Below are 24,636 nucleotides of genomic sequence, written 5' to 3'. Positions count from 1 at the left end.
TTGGAGGTAATGTTCTCAAATAAGGGAGTTGCCCTCAGTTTTTCCAAGGTTTATGATTCACCAAGGACATGGTAGTCTAGGACAGCATATGGTAGTTCCTTACTTCTTAGGGAACTAGCTTCCTGATCAGGAAAATCTCTATTAAATATCATATGGAATTACATAATTATTTTTCATAGTACACAAAAAAAGTCTACTACTATGCAGCATTTGAATATGGAGTTTTAAGGGTGTTCTTGCTTTCAATATCCATGGCTTCCTGTGTATTGAATAGGGTCACTTCTGTAGGTGGCAGCTTGGAAGAGAGAAACGTGGCAGGGAACTTGGGAGTGCACACAGACATGGGGACCTCTGAGCCCTGGCTCTGACAGGTTTTGGTCATGTTACCAATCTGAAGGTATTTGACTTGCCTGCAAGTTGAAGTTGGTCAAATGTACATGTGTTGGATCTGTCAGCTATCTCAAGTTTGTGCCATTTCTTACCTATCTGACATAACTTTCTAAGGAACTTTGTGAACATGGGTTGGAGAAATTAATCTGAATCATTCACAGATCAGGACTGTGCCCTCACTAACCCTTTCCACTTGAGTGTTATGGGACTTGGCTATGCTCCTGCCACTTTTGAAAGAGTCACTGAATCAAATTCTAATAGGCAATATTTATTAAATGGTTGTAAGGTTACCAAACCTCTGTTAAGGATTGGGGCAAGAGTCACAAAAGTTGGGTAGTGTTGTTTTCAGTTTTGTTTGTTGTTGTTTGTTTCTTTTTTAACACAAAATGCGATGTAAAATCACAAGCACAATGTATTAAAACATCACCAAAATATGTTTGTTAATTTCCAGAGTGCTTGGTTAGTGCCTTCTCTTGAGATGCCTTTGGAGGTTGTGGGTATGGTCCAGCTTTTCCAGTGACTCTGGTGCCTCAGGGTAGCAGGGAGAGGCAGCCTCTTCAGAAGTCCTGGAGTGGCCTGAGCACTTCAGTACCTGAACTTGACACATCTGTTGGTGCAGTTTCCTTTATTCCTCTGAGACATCTGACCCTTGCTTCTGCCACTGTTTTGGACTGACTCTTGTATTTAACAAACTTTAAAAAATTACCTTTAATGTGAAGGGTTCAGCATAGAAACCACTGAAGTACTGTTTGTGAATTTTCAGGGGCTTCCAGCTTAGCCTGTCTCCTGACCTTGCTCTTTCTCCTCTACCTTCTGCCTCGTGGTGTGAAGTTACCCACCTTAGGGAGACACAACAGGAAGGTGCAGCATTTCCCTGAGCTGAGCTAAGTGGAGCTGTACTGAGCTGGAAGTTGCTGCTCAGGGATGGCTCCTTGGCCTGGGGGTTCCTGACTCTGCTGGATTCAGGTGTGCACAGAACTGCAGCTGAGCTGCTTTTAGTGAAGCTCTCATGCTGGAGCTCTGAGATCACAGCTAGACTTGGGGCTAGCCTGCAATTCCCCCAGTACTCTTGTGCATGCAAGGAGAGAGCACATGGAGAAATTCAGGGAGAATAGGCAATTACCTTTTGCTACTTGAGCTTTATGGAGGTCCTGTTTGTGCCAGTAAGGTGTTGCCTGCCTTGGCTAAGAAGTCTTTTACAACTCTAGCAGAGGGAGTTGATAAACTTGGGGCACTTGGGGCAGCTGCTTGGTGCAGTGAAATCTGCTTTTTCAGTGCATACCAAAAGACTGTATAGTGTTCCTGCTGGCCAAGGCAGATCTTGCAGGACAGGGATAAAATACTCTACATTTCTTAAAAATTGCAGATAGCAGCTGGGAGAGATACAGAGGCAAGAAAATGTGCTCACTTAAAGCAACCACTAACACTCCCAAATTGTTTGAGTAAATTATATGCATAGTGATTAACTTATCAATTTTGCTGCTAACACTATAATCAATCTAGTTTTGGTGGTTTTGTTTTTGGTTTTTTTTTTTTTTTTTTTTTTTGCTGTTGATAAAGAATTACCTGAAGTGTATCTCTCTTTATTCTCAGCTCTTAAAGGCCCCAACAGCTAGAAAGCTTCCTAGAAATTAATAATCTTGATTTTTGGAAACCAGTTCTAAGTTGCACGCTTGCTTTCAGATTCTCTGGATGTTTATGTATGCTTAATGTGCTCATATGAGGAGAAAAAAGAGTAGGTGGTGATAGTTTTCAGGATGCAGTAGCAATTTTCTGAATAAGGTTGCAAACTACAGGTTTTCATAGGAATTCTTAGTGTGTGCAACCATTGTCCACTTTCCAAAGTGCTTCCCATGTTGTGGTACCACAGTGTGAATGCCTGTAATGTGTGTAACCTTGCAGTGACTCTCAGGTGGGAAAATACTCTGGTTTCCACTTAATTCCTGAGATTTTGATGTGCAGATGTTTAGGTGTCCTGATGAAATACATGAAAGGAAGCCTGGGATGAAGAGGAGAGTAAAAACCTGGTCTCTAGAGACTGGTGATAGTTCCTTTTTCTTAACTTGCCTTTCCCTGCACCCAGTAGACTATTCAGTTAATACCTTAAATTACCAATATTTGACTTCCCAACCAATAGAGTGGGGTTTTAGAATTGTTTTAGAAGTCTATGACTATGTGGGCACAAAGAACCAGTATATCTAGTTTTTCTCAGTAATAAGACTTTTTGGTGTATGGTGTGCATGTGAGATAGTTTGGGTTTTTGCTTACTTGCAGGAGCTGGGATGTAGTGGAATCTCAGAGCTCTGGGGTATTTTCCTGTGGGCTGAGGAAACTGTGCCCTGAAGCACTGCCTAGTCTGTAGCTGCAGCATGGACATGTGGAAAACTGCTTGATAAGCCTCATGGAAATAGTAAATTCTGTAGATAAGCCCTCAGTACCTCAGCATAATTTACCAGGGTTTGTTTTTCTTTCTGGATTTACAGAGATATGAAAAATGCTGTAATTGGAAACAACAAACAAAAAGCCAACTTGATTGTTTTGGGAGCAGTTCCAAGGTATGTCCTTTGCTACTCTCCTTTTCACTGATTCACAATAGGTCTGGAATAATGATCCTTCGATCACAGGCACTTTTTTGTTTTAACTTTGATTGTAGTTGACTGAATACTTTCTTTAATATAACTGAGAGAGACTTGAAATATCTGTTGAACTTATATATTACAGAACAGGCTGTTGAGTAATGCTTTTCATTTAGAATTTCATAGAATTCTGTAAAATAGTCTTGGTGTTTTTATTAAACTTTATCGGCTCAGGAATGAAATATATTTTTGACACCGATATTAATGATGGATGAAAGTGGTTGTGTCTTAATCCTGTTCTTCAGCCAATTGCCTGGTGAGTTCATAACTGAAAGTGTGTAAGGTTATGTTTAAGATTTAATTTAAAATATTGAAAAACATCTGAGATAATTTGCTTGTCTGCTCCACTTGATTCAGAGGATTAAAAACCATTGATCATACTTTATTGTACCTTGCTGCTTCATCTGATGTTAACATTTTCTGGACCCTGATTCCACTAGTATAAATTGAACAAGTGACTTTAGCTCCTAGACTGCTCACTACAGCTTTCATTTCATCCCTCTTCTCCAGCTTTCTTTCAGCCTCAGTTTGCAACAATGGAGAATGAAAACCTTGAGCACTGCAGTCCTTGTGCTGTCAGTGTGGCACCCACCTGTATCTTTTTGCTTAAATGGCAACCAGGTCCCAAACTATTCTGCCTGAGAGCTGCTGCTGTCTTGTCAAACATGCTTTTTATTTGCAGAAAATATCTTGTCACTGACAGACTGAATTTCTGCCAAGGCTAGCCCTTGAAATTCTCTTGGGATTAGCAGTGGGGCCACCCCTGTACAAAACCTGCTGGATTATCTTCCCTTTCAACCAGCTACAAACAGGTGAAGAGAAGACTTCACAGGAGATGAAAAGATGAAAATGGGCATTTGTTGAAGATGATGAGAAATTTAAGGAATTTCTATCAGCAGCAGGCCTTAAGGGGTTCTTGCAAGTCCTGCTGATTCTTGTTCCCATTTTAAAAGCTACAGAAGATCTTCACCTTCCAAATCTAGAATCTGCCTGTTCTTATATTTTGTAGGACTTCTGTTCCCTCAGTTATCCTGCTTTTTGCTGCTGCTTGTTTTGTGCCCAGTAAGGAAAATTCAAAAGTGCTTTTTTATTCATTGTTGTTAATGCTTTCTGGATGCCCAGGTAAATTATACAGTTAATCTACAACTGCAGAGAAATGACTGGCCCTGGGAAATGTTAAAAAGTGAACTCTCACACTTGTCCTCTCTTCAGGATAACTTATTCTCAAATGACCAGAAGTTTCTTCAGAAAAGGCTCTTCAGACTGGAGGACTAGCTGAAATACATTGAGTTTTTGTGACCAAAGATGATCCTCCCTGGCTATAACCTGACATCATCTACCCCCAAGTGCCTTTCTGAAGACTTTACAATTTCCTCAAGGTGTTGCAGACAGGCTTCAGTAGATTATAGACTGTTTGGATTACAGAACTCCTTTGGTTATTCTCTGTCAAGGAGGTGGGAAACCTTTGGCAACTGTGATGTGCCTTCTAATTGGTGAAGCTGGTGTTGTACAGGGCCCTGTGGAATTCCAGTCTGCAAAGCCAAGCCTCTCCCTCAGTGAGGGGAGGAATAACCAACCTGGCATTCTTTGGTTTAAGTCTTTAAGAACAGTTTTCTTTTCACAGAGTTCAGTTGCAGGCTTCCATCAGAAATTGATTCTCTTCTCTAATGGGAATTGTTAGAATTCTGCTGCTGCTTTGTCCTGTGGCTCAGCTTATTTTTTACTAATTTCTTGCTTCTCTCTCCTTCCCCAAGTATTCCTCCCCCAAGCTTTCAGAAAATGCTCTTTATACCCAAGGAACCCCTTCAGACCTGTCACTCAGTGGAAAAGAAAACAGTTTGTTCAAATATTAGAGCAGACTCATATGGGGTTTGGAAACAAGTCTAGGAAGTCTCTTTCATTTGAAATTGGGCCAAATACTACTGGAATATATGAAATATCCCTATTATTTTAAAATATTGCAAAGAAATGCAAAGTCCTTTAAAGATCTTGCTACAAAGGAAGCAATTGCCGTGGAAGAATGGGGGATCCCTGTCATTTCTGGACCAGTGGCCTCCTGAGTCTGAGCTGGCTCTTTAGTGGTGTCATCTTTGGAAAGGGACATGCATCAATACCTTAAATGAATTTATTTGGGGCCCTTTAAAGTTTAGTCTGACCTGTGGTCATCTCTGCACTGCTAGTTCTGAAGAGGGTGCTAGAGAAAACAAAGGTGATTAAAGAAAGCTTGCAGAATTGCCATGTCTGGAATTTAAAACTAGGAGGTGTTAGAACTATACAAATGTGTGCACAGACTTGGCCCTGGATGTTCAGAATGGAAATAGCCAGCTTGTGTGTGGATTTTTTTCCTAAGAAGTGATTTTCTGTATCTCTTCCTAGAATCATAGAATTTCCATTCTCATGGAATGCTGGCCTTGGGCGCCTGCCAAGGCTGCAGAAATCTTGCTTTTTGAAGCAATTACTTTTTGAAATTCTTGCTTTTTAGTAGTAGTCCCAGAAAATAGAATTTTTAAAATTTAGAGGGGAAAAGTTATTTTAAGGCCAAATTCTTTCAGTGGCAGACCAACTTAAAGCTAAGACACGACAGCATTTGCAAACTTGTACTGTCCTTCAGTTTTGTTTTCCTTCTACCCCCACATTAGTGCTAGAAGAGACCAAGAAATCCACAGTAATTGTTGGTGTGCCCCTATACTCAGCAGTTTATAAGAACAAATCCTGCAGCTTTCATGTCTATCACCACGTCAGACATGTCTTGGGAGTCCAAGTTCAATATTTAATGTTTTCTGTCAGTTCCTCTTACAGCCTAAATCTTAGGGAAATGATGGAATCATCAGTTCAAATGTAAATTGTTGTTTTCTAAGTCATCTTAACAGGGCTTCTGAACTAAGTAAGTGCTGTTCATCTTGTAGCAGTTTGTAGTGCTGCTGGCTCCCATCCCTCTGGACTGTAAATAGCTCACAGAGGTGGAGTTGGAAAAGAAAACCCTTCAGTAAAATGAGCAGGAGGAAGTTCCTGATCAGTCAGCATTCCAAGTCTGTGGAGCAGCTCTTGGTACCCAGAGAGATGCAGCATTGCTGGTGTGCCATGCAGGCACCAGCAGGGCCTTCCTGGGATCATTTCCTTCCAGAGCACAGGGAAGGCAATGTTAAATTCCAGTGAGCAGAGCACAGCTGTCTTCCTGTTTGTTGTAGTTACCTGTTGAAGCTCTGTTCTGTGTGATTTTGACAAAAAACCTTGAATTAAGCTATTGCTGATGTAGTTATTATGGTTGAGAGTTCAATATTTAAAGTCTAATCCACTTCATTAAGAGCTTCAGTTATTCCTTTGCTCCAAAATGAATACAGTTTTAAAATCAAATCTTAATTCCAACCACCCAGGGCCTTTAACAGAATCACTAAATCATTCGTGTCACTTACTGAAAATGATTTCTAACTTCCAGCTGATTGTTTCCCTATCACATAAAGTGAATTATTTGGCATTGTAAGGTGGTAGTGCACTTCTTCCCAAAGCTTTCTTTAGGTAGATGCACCTCAAAGAATTTTGTGTAGCTAACTTTAACCTTTCCCTGTCATTTATTAGTGATTCTGTTTAACTGTTGGGTTTTAAAATTTTTAAAATTTCTTTGGAATATATTTTAAAGGCCATGAAGGAACAGCTGAAGGACTTTTTTCCATTCCATCACTTGAATTTTGAGTTCTGCACAGCAGACTGGTAGGTTGCCTATAGAAGTGAAAACTAGTAAGAATTTATTGGGATTTTAAATTGTTTCTAGGGCACACCAACATGAAATTTTATGTTTCAGTTTATTGTTAAACATAATCAAATTCCCTCAGGCGGTGTTCTTTTAGCATTTGCCAAAAGAATAAAAGATTGCTGCTTTGAAGACTGTGTAACCTGGTAAAAAAGATGAGAAGGGAAAGGCTTTAGGTGGCTCTGCCCCTGGCAGTGCAGATGAAATGCCAGGTTGGTGTAACAGAGCTCCTGCCACAGAACCACCCTCAGTGCTTCTGACCATCTCCTACCTCCACTTCTTGTCTTGTGTTTGTCTGCACTGCGACCTGCCTCAGCTCAATAATCACACAAAACTAACTCTCACAAAAACCAGGTCTTGTTCTGTGGAGTTAAAAACAAAACAATGAGTAGAGAATGGGGAGAGCAGTACTTGCCCTACAGCAGTGGAGAAATGTGCCTTGAAATGCTGAGGGGGTGCTGGGGTGACAATGCTGTGGATCTCCATCAATGGCAGCTGGAACATCAACCAGGACAGGCACTTCAAATGGTTCCATGTTTGATCCTGCCTCAGAGCAAGGCCTGAGAATGTGTCAGAGCTCCTCATGCCTCCAGTGCTCCTCTGTGCCCACCTGATTGCCCTGGTGCCTGCAGGAGCTGAGGCTGGCCTCTGCTGGGGCTGTTAGTAAATGTGCTGTTATCAGGTCTGCACATCTTCTGGGCCCTTCATCATCCCTGGCATGTTCCCAGCTTGCTTCCAGGAACTCCATGCACTTGGACACAGTACTGTGAGGTCTGTCATGCACATTAGGGAGTCTTTAGTCCAAACTTCTTGGCTGTCCTTAAGAGGTCAAGTTGCAATTGTTTCCTGATGCATTGTTCTGTTCTTCGTGCAGTTTGCATTGGGATTTTCTGTCGTGCACCCCTCAGGGCAGGGATCTGTGCACAGGTGCTGTGGTTTGCTGTCTTAAGGCAAGGAGCTTCACCTGCCTTGCTGGTGTTTTCCAAGGCTGGCTTTGCTCTAGGGTGGTGAAAGAGGTGGGGAGCAGAGGCTCTCCTGTGGTTGTCCTTTGCTTTTCTTCAAATCAAGTCAGGAGTGAGGACCTGATGACATAATTGGACATCTCTTAATGAGGAATAACTTTCTCCACAAGGATGATGTATATAACTAGAACAAGGTATTTTTCTAACACAGCTGTGGAGTACAGGTGAGTCAAGGCAAACATTTGCAGTCAGCAGAATTGTATGAGAGCTGTTGTTTAGAAGCTATACAGCCCCATATCTCTGAAGTGCCTGTTGTGATAGCAAAAAGAAAGTTGTTAATACAAGATGTACTTCTCATGCCATCTTTTCATCAGAATTTTATGTTTCAAGTTTAAAAATATCATGTAGAGGGTAGCTTTATGATACTTCGTGTTACTTCTTAAGGAGCTAGAAGAATCAAATTGTACAAAATTACTCAAAAATGTGTTCTTGACATCCTCTTTCACGTGCTGGTGGGGGATATTTTATGGTGATATCAAACTCAGTGAGACTGTAATGTAATCTTTTTGTATACCATGGAGAATTTCAAACTGCAGGTGAATGGGAAGCTTGATTTTTTTTTTGGTACAAGGTCACTCGATATCATCAGACAAAAACCTTTTGGAATTGGTTTGTCTTGATGAACAGTAGTTGTTCAGATGGTTGTCATAAGCTGGGTGATACTCTAAAACAGGAATTTCTGGAAGACTTAGAATAAAGTTTGAATGTGTTTTATCAAAGTAAATGGAATGAACAGTCCAATGGTGAACATAGGAATAAGATACCAGTCATGAGCAAGATGATAAGATGGTTGGAGCAAGACTAGCTGAAGTTGTTGCTTTGTGTAATGCCTATTAACACACTTTCTGTGGAACAAAAGGCTTTTATATTGTCAAAATAGTCTTAAACTGAACCAGTGTAATTCACTGTGTAAGTTCAAAAGCTCTGAGTGCTGTTGGTGTAAATTTAACTGTGTTTGGTTTCAGGGACTGTGTGTTCCTATTCTGGTATAAATGGCTGCAAAGAAAGGATGTTTTGCTGAGTGGTCATGGAATGTTCTCAGGGGGAAACATTGGAATAAATTCAGCTCAGACCGGAGATCTAACAGTGTTGATGCACTGGGATGGAGGGTTTTGATCTAGTAACCAAGAGGAGAGGCAGTTCTGCAACCACCTCAGTAGTCTTCAAGTCACTCTGGAAAGGGGATGTGTGAGCACCTCGAGGGAGCTGGGGGCACCTGGGTGGGAACCAGGACAGGAGTGCTGGGGGAATATTCCTGCTGTAAACAGGGCTCCACGGGGAGGAGCCCAGGCTGTTCCCAAATGAAACATTATTAAAGAGGAAATGGAGGGAAAACTTCATTGTAGTAATGAAAAATGTAGAGTTTCAAATCCAGACCTCTTGCAGCTCAGTAGATATTGAAACTCTCCAAAGCTGGATTTAGTTGCATGAACAAGGATCAGACTGGATGCAGGTTTTATGGTGTATATAGAACAGCTCATGGAATATTAATGTTAGCGAGGATGTCTAAGCATTAGGATAAATTACTAGAGCTGCAAGCTGAGACTCCTTGTTTTAGTCCCGAGGGAAAAGCTTTCTGTGCAGCCAGCTTCCCTACTTATTATACACTGCATACTGCTCAGCTTAGCTCTTTTAAAATACTATGTACTGTGTGAGATATTTCACAAGCTGTTATCTTTGCTTTGTAGGGCTTTTTATGGAGTAGAGTTATCCCAGGTCCCTCAGATCCAGCCTCTGGAGATTTGGAATTACCATTTCTTCCAGAAGGGAAACTGGCATCTCACTTCAGGATAAATTTCTGTGACTAGCAATCATAAAAATCACTAATTTTTGAGTCTTCACGTGTAAGAATCTATAGCTATTTAATTTGTCACTTTAGACATTGTTGTACAGAAATTCTTCTGAATGTTTTTAAAATTATACTTGGATCTGGTTTTGGGAAGTTCTGTGGAAAGAGATTGCTTCTTGTTATGTCTGAAAAGTAGTGCTTTTTAGCACTAAAAAGAACAGATTGAAAAACGTTTTTTTTTCCTGCCTTGTTTGAGCTATTCTCAATATATTTATTCTGTTCACTATTTGGGGTTGACTCTCACTGGGACTTCCAGCATGTTCAGAGGTCACCTCTATGCCTGCAGTAACTTTTTATTCCATGTTCTGTCAGCCAGCAGGGGTAACTCACCTCAGCAGTGCTTTCATCTGCATGTTCATCACAGGGGTTTTCCAGGGAAGAGCTTTTGGGCCTTCTTGCAATGGACTGGAATAAAAACATCTTCCAAGGCAGAATAAGATACAATAAGATAATCTCACAAATAGTGTATTCACTCCCTTTGCAAGGGGGCTGGTAATAAATGTTCAGCTAATCATGACTCAATTAAAACTCTTATTAACATATTTTGATGAACTGTTATCCTGGGTTCTTCCTCCACGTGCCTGCCTATGGGGTTTGAAGAAGTGCTGAGTCTCATCTCCTCAACAGGTGTTTTAGGAACTTGATTTTTGTGGCAACTTGTAAAGAGGATGGAGCGTGATAAAGGGCATTTCTGTTCTTTTTACCGTGGGGTTGGTGCCCAGACTGGATCGGGGAGGTCTAAATCATACACATCTGTTTTATGGTGTGGAACTCTGGTGCATCACACCCATCTCAGTCATTGTCCAAGGAAAGAGAAAGCTCAGCTGAGTCTCTTCCTTGCTAATCCACTGTAGTTCCCTTTCGTCAGCAGCTGCTTCCCATGGACGTTGTCTACTATAAAATAATCCATGATTTTCCCAGGTATGCATTATGCCTCCAGCTGACCTTATTTCTGTTTCTTAGCATGGTTGTTCATGGAGTCCATTGAAGTGGCTCTCTGGATGGATTTGCTGTCCTTCCTCATTTGGATATGATTTCCTGGATATCATTCCTGACATTTGAGAAAAAAGTCTTAATCACTTAATTGCCCTTAGAAGGGCAGAAGTTGTATTTTATATAAATGTAAGTGGAAAATATCTGAAGAAGCCTTATAGAAGTTTGAAAGAAATCCAGACACTGCATTTTAAAACAGTGGAAAATGCTTGTGAATATGTTGTAAGATCCTTCTATCAGGTTTATTTAATTTCCTGTTTGTTATAATGAGTTTTACTGCAGGACCGCAGGCTGAAGAGTGTCAACAAGAACATTACTACCTTTTTTGCTATTTAGACAACCTTTTCTGTGTATCTGTGCTTTTATTTTCCCCTGAAGCCCACAAAAGTGTGTTGTGGTGGTTCTAGCACAGCCTTGTTCCAGTATTTCTGCTGATTTGGAATCCAAAGGCTGTCTGATTCGGGATAAGGCTGCAGATCAGGGATCTGGGTTGTGCAGGGGACACCGTGTTCTTAGAACATGTGAACTATGAACAAGTACCTTAATCATATTTTTAAGTTTCCAAAATGCAAATTATAATCTTCCTTTCTGTCCCCTGCATATGAATGCTATTTTTCTACATTTTTATCCTGATGATATTAATGTAAAGGAGGACTGCATTATACATCTTTGCTGAATTTGTCTAGGCTAGAGCCTGGGAACAACAAACCAGTCCAGGATGGTCCCATGGACAACAGAATAATGTGGGTCTTTGTCTTTAATACTTGACAGTACTTTATTAATTAAGTTTTATCTTTAGTGACTATATGGATTCTCCTCACTTGAAGCTTTTTGTAATTTTATATTTTGTCATGGAACTACTTAATTTTCAATGTTACTTGGTGTCAGTGCTGTCATTTAAAGACAGAAATAGAAAATATTACAATATGCATGTCTAGCTCTATGGAGCACCTGATCTGAACCTCAGACTTATTTTAAAGATCTAGAAAAGGATATTATTAGTATTTCAGAAACTTATTGTATGCAAAATGGAAATTTAAATTTTGATCTTTACTAATTATAAAGTTTAAGTAAGGCTTTCTATTTTAAGCGTGTTAGACTTTATATTGTAGTCAATGTGTTTAATTTTTGCTCTTTAAGAGAAGCAGAGCTGTAACATTTGTTCCATGTGTGGAGTGTTAATGGGAAAGAAAACAGCAATTACTTTCCTTGGAAGAGAAAAGCTTTCAGAATTTCATGTGCTTTTGAATTTTTTAAAAATCCTTTTGGGGAAAAAAAGTCTTTTTAGGACATGATATTGAGGGGTTGGAGAGTGTCCAGGGAAGGGAATGGAGTTGAGGAAGGGGCTGGGGGGTTCATCCTGGAGAAAAGGAGGCTCAGGGGGAACCTTCTGGCTCTGCACAGCTCCTGACAGGAGGGGACAGCTCGGGGGAGTTTGGGCCATGCTCCAGGAACAGGAGGAGAGGGAATAGCCTCAAGCTGTGCCAGGTAGTTTTAGGTTGGATCTTGGGAAAATTCCTCCTGGAAAGGCTTGCCCAATCCTGGCACAGCTGCTCAGGACATTGGTGGTGGAGTCCCTGTCTCTGCAGGGATTTAAAAGCTGTGTGGATGTGGCATCTGGGGATATGGGGCAGTGGTGGCCTTGGCAGTGCTGGGTTAATGGCTGGACTTGATTGTCTGAGAGGACTTTTCCAACTTTGATTAGATTCTGTAATTTTGTGACTGAACATTTCTGCATACAAGCAGCAGGTTATTTGTTGAAGGCCTTGATAATGGGAGAAGGCCATTGGTGTGGTCTGTACAGAGAAGACACAGAGCAGGTCTTCAGGACTTTCTAGTGAAAATGGCAGGAAATACTCTTGTATTTCTGAGTTTCTAAATTCGCCTCTAGATTATTGAAAGCTATTTTGAAGAAGGTTATTGCTACTGACATGTTTTAATTAGTAATTAGATCAATATTTATCAACACATACAGCAGAGGAGTCAGCCAGAGCTAGAGCAGTAGATGTGATTGTGCTTTCCACATAGGAGCTCAATATCCTCCCCTTTGCTGGGATGAATTTTAGCCAGGATCTCTCATTTGTGCATGACCATATAAGCTTCTCTTTCCTGTCATTACCTGATCTAGAAGGCAGAGAAAAAAAAAAAATCATCTGTTTGTAAAGAAGAAAAAGCAGTGCAAGGTTACCTGATTCCACAGGATTGAGGGAGTGCTATTTTTTCTTAGTGATGATTTTGCATATGTGTTTTTGATTATGTATTTTCCTTTTTCATGCTGCAGAAAGAATCCAAATTGATTGGGACCCAAATGACACCATTGGCAAGATGTGCTTTAGGCTTGAAGGGATCCTGTTTAGCTCCAATACAGCTGCCTTTCTGCACATAAAACTTTCTTGGGCTTTCTTTGTTTATATGATAATTTCTTAGTGTTCCAAATACAGATTACTCTCAGCCCACCCCATGCTTGTGTTTAGTGATGGATTTACTTTGCAGTTGTGACCCAGAAGAAATCACTGCCAAAGATAACTATTCCCACAATGGTCATCAGGTGTTATCCTTTCCCATCAGGCTTAAACTGCAAACTCATTTCCTTAACTGAAATCTGGGATCTCCCTGTTATCCTGAAAGGCCCATCCTGGATGTCAGTACTGTGACAGTACCTTTTAAGAAAGAGCAATGTATTTTTTTCTACACAAAGTAAAAGTTGTGTAGGAACACACAGTGTGAAAAGGTTGTGAATGAAGTGTTAGTCTACTCTTTTGCTCAGTCTCCATCTTTATTTTAAGGTTTTCATCCTCTTTACATAGCAGGAGTCAGATTTTCTTTTAGTCTGAAATTTTCTCTTCCATATGAATTTTCCTCTAAAAATACTTGTGTTTGCAGGTTGCTGTATTTACTCCAGCAAGAGTCCTCAAGCACGGAGCTGAGAACAGAATGTGCAGTGGTCCTGGGCAGCCTTGCCATGGGGACAGAGAACAATGTCAAATCGCTCCTAGACTGCCATATTATCCCAGCCTTATTGCAAGGTACTCCTCCCTTAATGGATCTGTGTCACTAAATGTTCCTAAAGTACTGAAATAAACAAAGATAATGAGATTGAATGGTTGATCTGCCCATATTTGTAGGATTGCTCTCACCAGATTTGAAGTTTATTGAAGCTTGCCTGCGATGTCTCCGTACCATTTTCATCAGCCCTGTAACTCCAGAGGATCTGCTGTACACAGTAAGTTGTAAGCAAATTATTATGTCTTTTTAAAGGCTATGGAGAGGATGGGAGTGAAAAATCTTGTTGTTTGGGTAGTAATAAGGCCTTGTTTGAGCAACAGCATTAGCACTTCTCACCTGTCTTTAAGGCATTTGGTGTCTCTAATGTTTATGGCTGATTGGCTGGTCACCAGGGTAGCCCACTGGTAAAATACCTACATGTTCAGACTTGTGTGCAATCTTAAAGAGGAAAAGCTGTCTAAATGGTATTTAGAGGTACTATTATCAGAGCTATACTGGCAACAGTTACTTTCTGAAAGTTAGTTTTATCCAACACTGTCCTTCCCCTGCAGTTGGGAGAGGGCTTGCTCAGTTTTTGTACTTCCAGTGGAACAGCTTCACCTCTAAAATGTCTCTGCTCTTACTTGGTATATGTGTGATTTGCATTGAAGTGACAGGAGGATAGAAAATGTGCCTCTCCAGTTGCTGTAGTCCTGAGTTCATCCTGGAGCATGTGCCAGCAGGGCTGTTGGTGCTGGCCCTGGTTAGGTAACTGGGCAGAGCCCTCTCTGAATGTACTGCTGTCTCTGGGGTTTGCCCAAACCCAGGCACTGCCTCTTACTGAGAAGGAGGGGCAAGGAGAGTTTAGCAGCTTCCTTTGTCCCAGTGCAGGGTGAGCCATGGAATGAAAGCTATAGTGGACCAGCAATCTCTTCCTGCTTGGAAAACAGGAGCATTGCCTCAGTCTGGGGGAGGTCACAGAGCAGCTCCAGCTTCTGAGGGTAACTGAGCACCACAATGAGGACCACTCTGGTCCCACTCATTGGGAGCTGTTGCTTGCTGGGGAAGCCTTGAAGCTTACAGCGAAGGGCACAGCTGGCCTCTCACGTCATACTTTCTCTAAAGTTTAGGTGTTAATACTCAACAGATTTTCTTCATGACTTTTTGTCTGGTTGTTATGCACTGCTGTCATGTCTGTTTTGTTCTCTATTCATTTTTCCAATGAATTTTTAAAATTTTCATTCCCGACACAGGAATTCCTCTTTGTATCTTTCTTTGGCTTCACTCCATGCTTCCAGATTCCTCTAAGGGTCGAAAAGTGCAGAGGCATCTGCTTCCTGCCCTCAGCATCCAGAGAGGGGTTTAAGACTGTCTCCATTAACAATCCATATCTCTTCCTGGGGATCAGGGCTCAACAGGGACTTTTAATTGCTCCCTATTTGGAGGAGAGGTTTGATGTCTTGAAGGGATTTGCAGGGGTAGACAAATGGGAAGGAACCAGCATTAGCATAGAAATCACCACCATGGGAACAGTATGCCTGAGGACTGGATTTGGTGTTTCATGCTTTGCTTTCTCAGCTGCACAGCAATGACATCAACTGCTTCCCAGTCCTTCTTCAGGCAGATGGGATATCCTGGAATTAACCATAACTTTAGGAAGTGATCATTTGGTGAGGGGTCCTTGCTCCTTAGTTCACCTGTAAAACGCATTTCCCATTCCAGTTAGACAGCTCAAAATTAAGTGTTTTATGATTATGCTTAAGGTCCTATTTCTGCAAATCCTTTTTTTCTTCTCTTGTGGGAATACCCAAAGCCATGCTTTGAAAAGAGCTGAATACTGATCCTTTGATAAGATGCTTTTCTTATCTCTTGGAAGGTACAGCCCCAGCCCACACTGCTGCAAGCTGTGTTTCACAAGGCAGCAATTGAGACATTGGCTTTGCAATTAAAGGAGTAATTATGGGCCTAATGAACACTTCATAGTAGACTTTCCAACACTGAGAACAACAGGAAGAATTCAAAGTTCCCATTTAGCCACCCTGCTCCCTCTTTGTTTCTGGTCCCAGCAGCTCTGGGGAGACTGTCACCATCTCTGTGCAGCTGCAGTACTTGAAGGTCTCTCAAGTTCTGCCTTTTTCAGGTCCTCTTTTGAAAGGTAGGAGACCAAGTCTGTCAATGGCTTTTCATTCCAGCCCAGCACTTCTTAGAAAAAACTTCTGAAAAGTTGGATCCTGAGTTGTGTCTAACATGGAAACTTTCCCAGAATTTTTTCATGGTTTGACTGCAGGGAGAGGATGCTCTCTCTGAGACCTTGGGCAGGACTGTTTCCAAGACCAGGTGTTGGGAGTTAGCTTAACATCTCCAAGGGTGTTGCAGTCATTCTAGAGGTTTCAGAAGACCTCTCAGTTAAAATCCAGGATATACAAGTGCTTTAAAGCGTGCAGCTTAAAACATTCCTTTCTGTTTGTAACAGGTGTGTATCACCCACAGTAATGGGAATATTTCTCCCAGCAAAAGTGCTGGGTATCAGACTACACCTTTCCTCTTGAGCCTTTCCTTATGGACAGAAGCCTGAAGGATCAATTGCTGATAGTTTGTGTAATTAATTCAAGAATTAATTTCAAGAATAAACAAGTTCTTCAGAGGTGTAAACATATGGGCAGTTTCCTATAGAAACTTAGGGTTTGTACTGAGAAAATGTGCAGTTCCATCCATCCATCCATTGAGCTGGATGAATACTCAGCTCTCAAAAAGAGTAAGTTTTTAGGGTCTGATGCTGAGCTGTGACACCAAGTTATGTCCAGACTTGCTGTGACAGAGGAATCCCTGTTAATGGAGGCTTCCTGCACAGGCAAGGTACAGGCTTTGGTGCTGAGACCCATTTAGTGACCATTTGGAAATGAGGAATGACATGGAGTCCAGAGGGTGAGATCTGCTGAGGTGCAGACAGATGTTCAGACTTCTTTAAATTCCAAGATTATTGTCTATGCAAACCAGCCAGGTTACCATAGCTGGGTGTGTTTTGGCTTGCTGAGTAGATGGAAGCACTATGGCAAATCCAGTTTGACTGAGTTCCTGTTACTTCAACTCCTAATACCTTATTGAAAACAAAATAATGGATTCAAGAACATTTCAAGAAAATATTTCCAGCCCATGAAAGCATTCTGCATGTTTCCTGACAGATGTTCTCAGTTGTGATTCTATTTCACTTCCTCAGTGGGGCCGAGATACAATTCCAGTGGGAATTTGCTGTCTGTGGCTGCTGTGCTGGCCTTGCAGGAGGAGGAGGTGCATTCCCTGCTGGGAGTCCTGTGCTTACAGGAGTTTGGAGAGTGAAGGCACTGCAGCAGGATGAGACTCTGTCCTGTAGAGACAATGAGGAATTGGTTTGAGAAGTCTCAGTCTTTAGAAATGATGAGTGAAAGGCATTCCTGCTTCCTGGGCAGGTTTGGGATGAAAAACCTGACATAACCTGGTATTGACCAGGCTTGGTAGAGGAGAGGAGGCACACCTGAGAGGATCAGGATATCTTACACTGACTAATAACCAGGTGTTTAATGAGCAATGAACACGTGCTGCCAAGTGTGCACATGCTCCACCACAGCTCAGTGATCCACAGTTCCTAAGGGAGGAATCTGGGTCAACCTCTCAATGCCTTATTTCTTCTTTCCTTCTGGCTGTTTGTGGTGGCTGAGCCAGGACCAAAGCTGAATGTTCTCCAGTCCGAATTGCTTCCTAAAATTGAGAGTCGTAAAAAAAACCAATTTTAGTTTATTGAGCTTGATTTCAAATTATTTGGGTGGATAGAAATATTTCAATTCTCTGACTTGGGAAAAAGAAGAGCAACCCACAATAAATAAGAAATGTTTTAAGAATAGGTCTTTACAAATTTTGTGTTAAAAAGGAATATGAGGAAATTTGGTATTGGGATCCTAGCAGGTAAATGTAACTCTTAATTCTCTCTGAGTTCTGTTTTTATGGACAATAATTTTGTTAAAATATGTATGATATAGAGGTATTTGTCCTAAGTTGCCTGGAATTACTTTGTCAGCAGACAACATTTTCATGGATTTGTCAATCTCATTGTTTTAACTATAGCTTATGAGTGTAGACTCAGTCTCACTATGGTTGTTAGGAAGATCCTTTGTTACTTAGGTATCAGTGTTACTTAGGTATCAATGAATAAAAGTGGAATTATGTAGCCTCACATTGACACCTAATCACTCTTCCAAAATTTAGTTGGAAGTCAATTGTGTCCACACATTCCTTAGTTCTTTCTAGATTCTTTTCTGATCAGCATGCCAACGTTATTTTACAAGTTGGGTATTTTAGCAAAATTATAGAGTAGAATTAACAGCTTTCTTAAAAACACATTAAGGAAGCCCTCTTGGAACTTTCCAAGAGTTTTTAACCTTTTCATATTCACAACACTTCAGATTTGATGGAACATAATAAGAAGGTGTATAAAAGAGATCTATAAAGAATTGCTTCTTAATGTATAGTCCAGAGTATCTAATAATACACATTTTTGTGCATTGGCAGAATTTCAGGGGATGGTCGCTGTGTTGTTTGCTAGTATTCATTAACTCTTATATCATATGTACAATGATATTGTTGGGGCCACAGTGGCACCACAAGTACCCTGCCACAAAGTTTGGTGGCAGAACAGCCCTGTCTCATAAATGCTAAATTAAAATGGTTTTCATAATCCAATACAAAAACCTTCCCATCCAGGTATTTACCACTGAGTCATGGTGCCACACTGGTCAGTAAAATGTTCTCTTACACCATGTGCCATTTCATTCCCATTTCTGTAGCTCTACTGTAGAACTTCCCAACAGTTTGAGGCTCAATTTCTGTCCACTTAGACCCTTAGCAAAAATCTCCAGTCTATAAACTGCAGCAGGTATACTCCTGTGATCAATACTCCTGTGGTCTGTGCTGTTGGATTTTTAGGTGAAACTGGACGATTGCACAAGGATGTCACTGGTGAGGATTTGAAATAAGCGTTGGTTCCTTCCCTGGTGTTAGATATAGCTGGAGAGATGTTACACATTCATCTGTGTGGATTAAAGAGTTTAACTGAATAATTATTTTATTCAGAATTGTGCTGCTTTAATAGTTGCACTTTGAATCCTTTGAAATAATTCAGGTTTCATAGTCAGGGATTTCCCTGCAGGAGATTTCAGGTCTTGCATCTTATAATTTGAAGCTCTTGTTTTAAAACATTCCTACCTGTGAATCCTGGGTTGTCTTTCTTCTCTCTCCCTTTCCTCCTGCCTTCTTGGTGGTCATGTCTCAGAAGAACTTTGTAACTGAGCAGCCTCTTAGCACTGAATGTGATGTTGTGTTGAACACTGATGGGGCTTGATGCCTTCAGCTGCTGAAGATTTGCAGAAAAGGACAAGAATCTGTTTTAATGGGTCAAATGCATTAAAACGCAGAGGAATCCTGGGTATATTGTCACTTGGTGTTGCTTTAACTCAGGGCAGTTGGGAACAGGCAGCCTAGAGAGGGTGCAGAGTCTCCCTCACTGGAGGTATTCCAGTCTGGACACAATCCTGCCCTGTGCTCTGGGATGGCCCTGCTGGGGCAGGGAGGTGGGACCAGGTGGCTGCTGGGCTCTTCCAGCCTGACCCATTCTAGGACTGACTGTCCACTATTGCACTGCAAGCACACCAGTCCCTTGCTGGCCTTTGGGCTCTGAAGTTTGGCTTTGGACTATGTGTAAAGGCACATCAGATGGAGCTGCTGTTGGCTAAACTCTGGAAATGTTGCTTGAAACAGGTAGTCCTGTGGTCTTCCTATGCATATAAGCATGAAATGACCATGGATATATGGCTGGTATACCTGGGAAAAATCTTTGTAACTAACGTTCTCTCTGTAGGATGCTGAGCTGCCAAATGAGGCTGTTGCATGTTGATCCTTTCCATTTGGTGAGAAACAAGCAGTAGAAACAAGTTGAGTTTATGCTTAGTGTGTTTCTTGGCTCTCTTGTCCTATTTTCTGTAGGGAATAAGAGGGCTGGATAGTCAGCAGCAAAGCTTCCTAAAATAAGTATGATAATTGTGTATATACATAAGTAAAAATCATTAAATAAATACTGCAAAGCTCTGTATAATGTCAAATATTTTTGAAATGGGGGAGACTGGTACATGTTTATTTTGACAATATTAAAAAGTGTGGTGGTAAATTTCCCAGGTAATTGGGAACTAAAACTTTTCAAAACCAGAGTGTCTGTCTGAAGATACAGTCAGTGAACAGTCAGGCTGCTGCTTCTTTCAGGGCTCTCATGGGAACTGAGGTGCAGGAAGGTTTTGCTGTAATTTCAAGTCACCTTTCTCTAAATGAGAAGGTTGTAATTCATCATTGTACAGGTAAAACAGCCTGTCTTACATTTTTTTGGCCAATATAGCACATGTTCTTTGGAAAGGAAGGCTCATTCAATACTTCCCTTTGCTCAGCTCCCTTTATCTCATAGAAGTAATTTAGTTTACCCCTTTCCAAACTAAAATATTCATTGTTTCTTTTAATATCACCTTAGTTCCTGCCACTAAAATGTGCTGGTAAAAGTAACTGAAAGCTTCTAAACATTACAGTTTTGTAACTCAACAATGAATGTGCTTGCAGAAGAGAACTTGCCACAAAATCATGGAAAAATTTGAGTTGCAAGGGACTTTAAAGATTATCTTGTTCCAACTCCCTGCCTTGGCTTAGGGAACCTCCCACTGAAGTATAAAGGTTTTCTTTTGCTGATTTATTTGGGATTCTCTGTCACTAGTGTCACACACACAGTGTCTATAGTGTGTGTTTGACTGCAAGACAAAGGACATGATGAGTGCCCATGAATCAGTTCTAGGGGACTGTGCCCTGTCCAGGATGGCACCGTGTTCCCTCCCTGCTCCCTTGGACTCAGAGCTCCGTGAAGAGCTAAGTCAGCAACATTGGTGGTAAGACAACACTAAGGCAACTGCTGGACTAATCCCTGTCAGTGGCCATGTTTGATTTTGGAATGTTTCCCCCTCACCATTCTTTTATTGGTTTTGTCCCAAGTATTTTGGAGGCAAGTTGCAGAAGTTTTATTCCTGTTATTCCTTTTATTCCAATTGCACTGATCTCTTTTTTTTTTTTTTTTTTGGGGGGATTTGGCTCAGAACAGTCACTTGTGCCTTCAGCTTTTAATGAACTGCTTTTATTGACTTTGCTTTGTATCCATAAAAGTTTTGGTGGAAGGAAGAACACTGAGTGCAGAATCAGGAGTGCTCCTTTAAGTAACAAACTGCAAAGAAGCTGTGCTGAAATCCAGTGTTAACACTTTCTTCTTTTCTCCTTTGTTTGCAGGATGCTACAGTTATCTCCCACCTCATGGCACTGCTCAGTAGGTCTCGATACACACAAGAATACATATGTCAGATCTTCTCCCACTGCTGCAAAGTAAGAAAGACAATCCATGTTCTCTGTGCAACTTGTGTTTCTGGCCTGTAAGAACTGTGTGTGTGCTGCTTTCTGTGGCAGGAATTTTGAGCCAGTTATGACTGAACTTGTACTGCTCTGCATTTGGTACAGATTTTTTGGGGTTGATATATGCTGCTCTGCAGTACAAGAAAATATGCAAATATGGGGGGTTTATAGGCTTTGGCTGCTAAACAAAGCAAACAGTCTGGACAAGCATCAGTCTTCACTTTTAGCACTATAAATCTTGGAACACTTCTGGTTTTCCTCTGATAGTGCGAGCATTTCTTTGCAGAGGTCATGTAGCTGCTTTCACCTGTTTTAAACACAGGGACTGTTCTCAAAGAGGTGCTGTTGGTTGAGAGGAAAAGAAACGCTGTTCTCATCTGAGCTCTATCAGTTACAGGTTCATCCAGATACATGTTCATTCCTGCTATGTAATTAAATTCTGTTGATATGAGAAAACTGATTTAAAACCATCAGCAACCCCACCCCAAACATAGTTTTGTCTTTCCCTTCCCCCACTCCATGTTTCCCCACAGCGCTGATTTTTATTGCAGTTTTTTGGGAGTTACTGTACCAGTGAGTTATACAATAACTGTATCAAAATAATTCAGGGTAGGAAATGAGCTTTTTACAGAGTCTTTCCCTTTTAATAACAGTTTAAAACTAAGGATCACAGATTGTTTACTAACAAATGAGAAAGTTCCCAAGTTTATGAATTTTCAAGTATTTACCTTGAAAAATATATTTCTACCTTATCACTTACAATGAGTCCTCTGGAGCTGTGAATTATTCCTTTGTTAAGTATCCTTGTTCTTCTGCCTTAATTGTTATTTATGTACACTCATCCCTTTGCATTTCTTCTGCCAAGTGAAGCTGAAGACTGAAAACTGTCCATTTAGTGGGATATAAAGATAGAACTCAGCTGCTAATATTTAGGGAACTGCTTAAAGCAAACATGAAGACAAAATCCTACACTGGACCATGGACGTTCACGTATATACCTAACAGTGAAAAAAAAATCAGGTATTTAAGGAACAAAAATGCAGCAGTGAGGCACCTCCTGTTTAAGTGGCCCTTGAAAGTCTCTTTAACAGGCTGAGGAGCTTGAACAGGTGAAAAATAAGGCCATGTTGGCCTACAAGAAAAATAACCCAGGACTAATTATAGGATGGTAGAAGAAACGGTTTATGCAATCAGGGGGTGGCTCTGGGAATATAAACCCTCTTGGCTGGGAGAGAACAGAAAACAGTTATTGTCATCTTTTTCCAAAGGAGTTATTTCCTTGCAGCTCCAGCAATTCCTGGTGGCTAGCATATATGAAATGTTGTTTACAGTGCAAATGCACAGTCACTTCACAAGTGAGGAAGGTCTTCTTTACTCACCATTCCATTTTGAGTGCCTCCTGCAACCCCAAATCTCTCAGATTTTAGAGTGAACGTCTGGAAAAAAATCAGGCTTTTGGAAAGAAGTTGTTGGCTGTGGAAAGAGAGAAACTAGGCTTCACAAGAAAGACAGGGTGAGGGTATGAGTGTGAGGAAATGGTTGCATTTGCAGAATAAACAACTGCATAACAAAGAAGAATATTTGAGGTTGAGTAAACAGATCATCACAAATGTAAAATTGATCAAGAACTCATTCTCTTGTCCAAGCAAATGCAGCTGTTCAGCAAAAATCTGAAATATCCCCTTCCTTCTGTTTTGTTTAGTTTTGGGGTTTCAGGTTTGTAATGCCAGTTATTGTATTTTCAGACAGAACAAGATGGACCTAATACAATAAAGACACATTTGCAGGGGATTTTCTCACTTCAATGAATAGGAAAAGTCCATTCTTATAATTAAAAAAATATATATATACTGAAAGTTTCAGTATTTGCTGCATTTAAAATGGAGACTCCATCTTCCTCCAGAAGGCCCTGAGTGAGAGAACCTTTCTTACTTTTTCCCTGAAGCAGTAAGTTACTATAAATAAACCTTTGTATTTAGGTAAGGCTTAGCATATGTTCTCAGAGGCATTGATATGTTTATTTTGCTTTGTCCTCATCTTAGTAGATGTATTAATTGAATTAATAGTGACTTATCACAGCTCCTGCCCTCCTTGTCCCTGCACTGTTCTCAGCTCACATCTGGTGTAGCCATTTCTTTCTCTGCCTTTCCAGCATTTTTGTTGGCTTCTCAGGTTTCTGCTTTGCCTTCTTGCATTTCCCTGGAAAAGCTCAGACTGGTTCTCTTGAGCAAGGAAATCCATCATTTGGGTTCCTAGCATATTGCTACTGGTTTCTGCTTTTGTTGCTTCTCCCTGCACATTTAGAGTTAAAATTAATGGCAGGGGAGCATTGCCCTTGGAGAAGAGCCATCCTGAGCATGGGGAAGTGTTGATTTACAGGGGAACAGATGCAGCTCTTAACATACAGAGTCAGGATTCTATCAACATAGAAGCAAATAAATAAACTGAAATCAGGCTGATGTACCTGGGATGTGAAAATGCAAGTCAATTTAAGAGTCTACTTCAGTTCATTTGTTTTTAGAGCAAGTGATGTGAGCAAATAGAATTTACTGTTTTAGGAGGGGTCCTGGATAAAGCCTGTAATCAAGGCAGTTTCCTCCAGGCCTCCTTCTCTTGGGTGACCTTAGGCTGCTGCTGGATCCCTGCCCCAAGGGACAAAGGCACTTAGGTACCTGCTTGTCATTGTGGAATGAATTGTTACATTGTGCTACCCTAATGTTGCCTTGAATATTGGCATTTCATGATGGAAAATTGTGCAAGGAATGATGTCTATTCCTGAAATATGTCAGTCATTCCTATTTGGAGAGCAAGGTCACTGTCAGAGGAGTGGTACCCTGTCACTGTACCCAAGGTGGAACAAAATGAGGCAGCCCTGCTGTTAAACTGGGGCCTGAACTGCTTGGAAATGCATCATCATATTTTCAAGTTTTCACCTTTTTATTTGCAGCTGTTCCTCTTTATGGATTAGTGCTTACCTGGTTGTGCTGGTTGGTGTGTGCAAACAGTGTGTACAGATGGAATATTTCCAGTTGTGCAACTCAGATACACCCAGGTGTCACCTCTGTACAGGCATCTGTCCTACTTGCACAGAATCTGCCACTTGCATCCCATGGAGGAATTACTAATACTTGGGAATTACTAAATCTAGGGCAGTATGATTTCTTCTACTTTAAACTCACTCATATTTTTCACGTATTTCAATATCTGTTCTTCAGCTCCAACACTGGCATAGCTGCGGCTTTAACTCATTGCCTCAGCCACTTCTGTGTGCCAATGTAAGTGGTTTTCCTCCTTCAACCATGCTGTTTTAATTGCATTTTTTGGTAGAAAGCTCTTGGTGGCAGTAGCAGCTGAAGCATCTCTTAAAGCACCAGATATGTTACATCTGAAAGTAATTTTATGCTTTTTTCTTAGAGATACTCTAAAAATGTTCTTTTGACTGTGAGAGGAATCTGATTTCAGCTGTATCTCAGATTTGAAGATAATGTGTCACTGATGCCTACCAGGGTGTAAGAGGTGCCATTAATTCAGCCAGGTTTGAGCAAGGGATTG

At 40.9% G+C, this 24,636-nt stretch overlaps 1 protein-coding gene across 7 annotated transcripts in view; it reads left to right on the top strand.

The window, feature by feature from the left end:
* ARMC8 (armadillo repeat containing 8) overlaps window positions 1–24,636 on the top strand; it is a 60,490-nt gene that overhangs the window by 12,153 nt on the left and 23,701 nt on the right. For 3 of the 7 annotated variants that reach the window (XM_030280405.4, XM_072933532.1, XM_030280411.4), the window contains 5 exons: window positions 2,874–2,945; window positions 13,522–13,664; window positions 13,764–13,861; window positions 20,965–21,057; window positions 24,300–24,359. In XM_030280405.4, the coding sequence (XP_030136265.1) occupies window positions 2,874–2,945; window positions 13,522–13,664; window positions 13,764–13,861; window positions 20,965–21,057; window positions 24,300–24,359 (466 nt within the window). The remainder of the gene's footprint in view (window positions 1–2,873; window positions 2,946–13,521; window positions 13,665–13,763; window positions 13,862–20,964; window positions 21,058–24,299; window positions 24,360–24,636) is intronic. The other 4 variants (XM_030280409.4, XM_030280407.4, XM_072933533.1 and 1 more) reach the window with 2 other exon arrangements.

This window comes from Taeniopygia guttata, chromosome 9, assembly GCF_048771995.1.
Source record: "Taeniopygia guttata chromosome 9, bTaeGut7.mat, whole genome shotgun sequence".
NCBI classification, from domain to species: Eukaryota; Metazoa; Chordata; class Aves; order Passeriformes; family Estrildidae; genus Taeniopygia; species Taeniopygia guttata.
The sequence above is the reverse complement of the archived record's forward strand: the minus strand, read 5'-3'. Positions and strand labels throughout refer to the sequence as shown.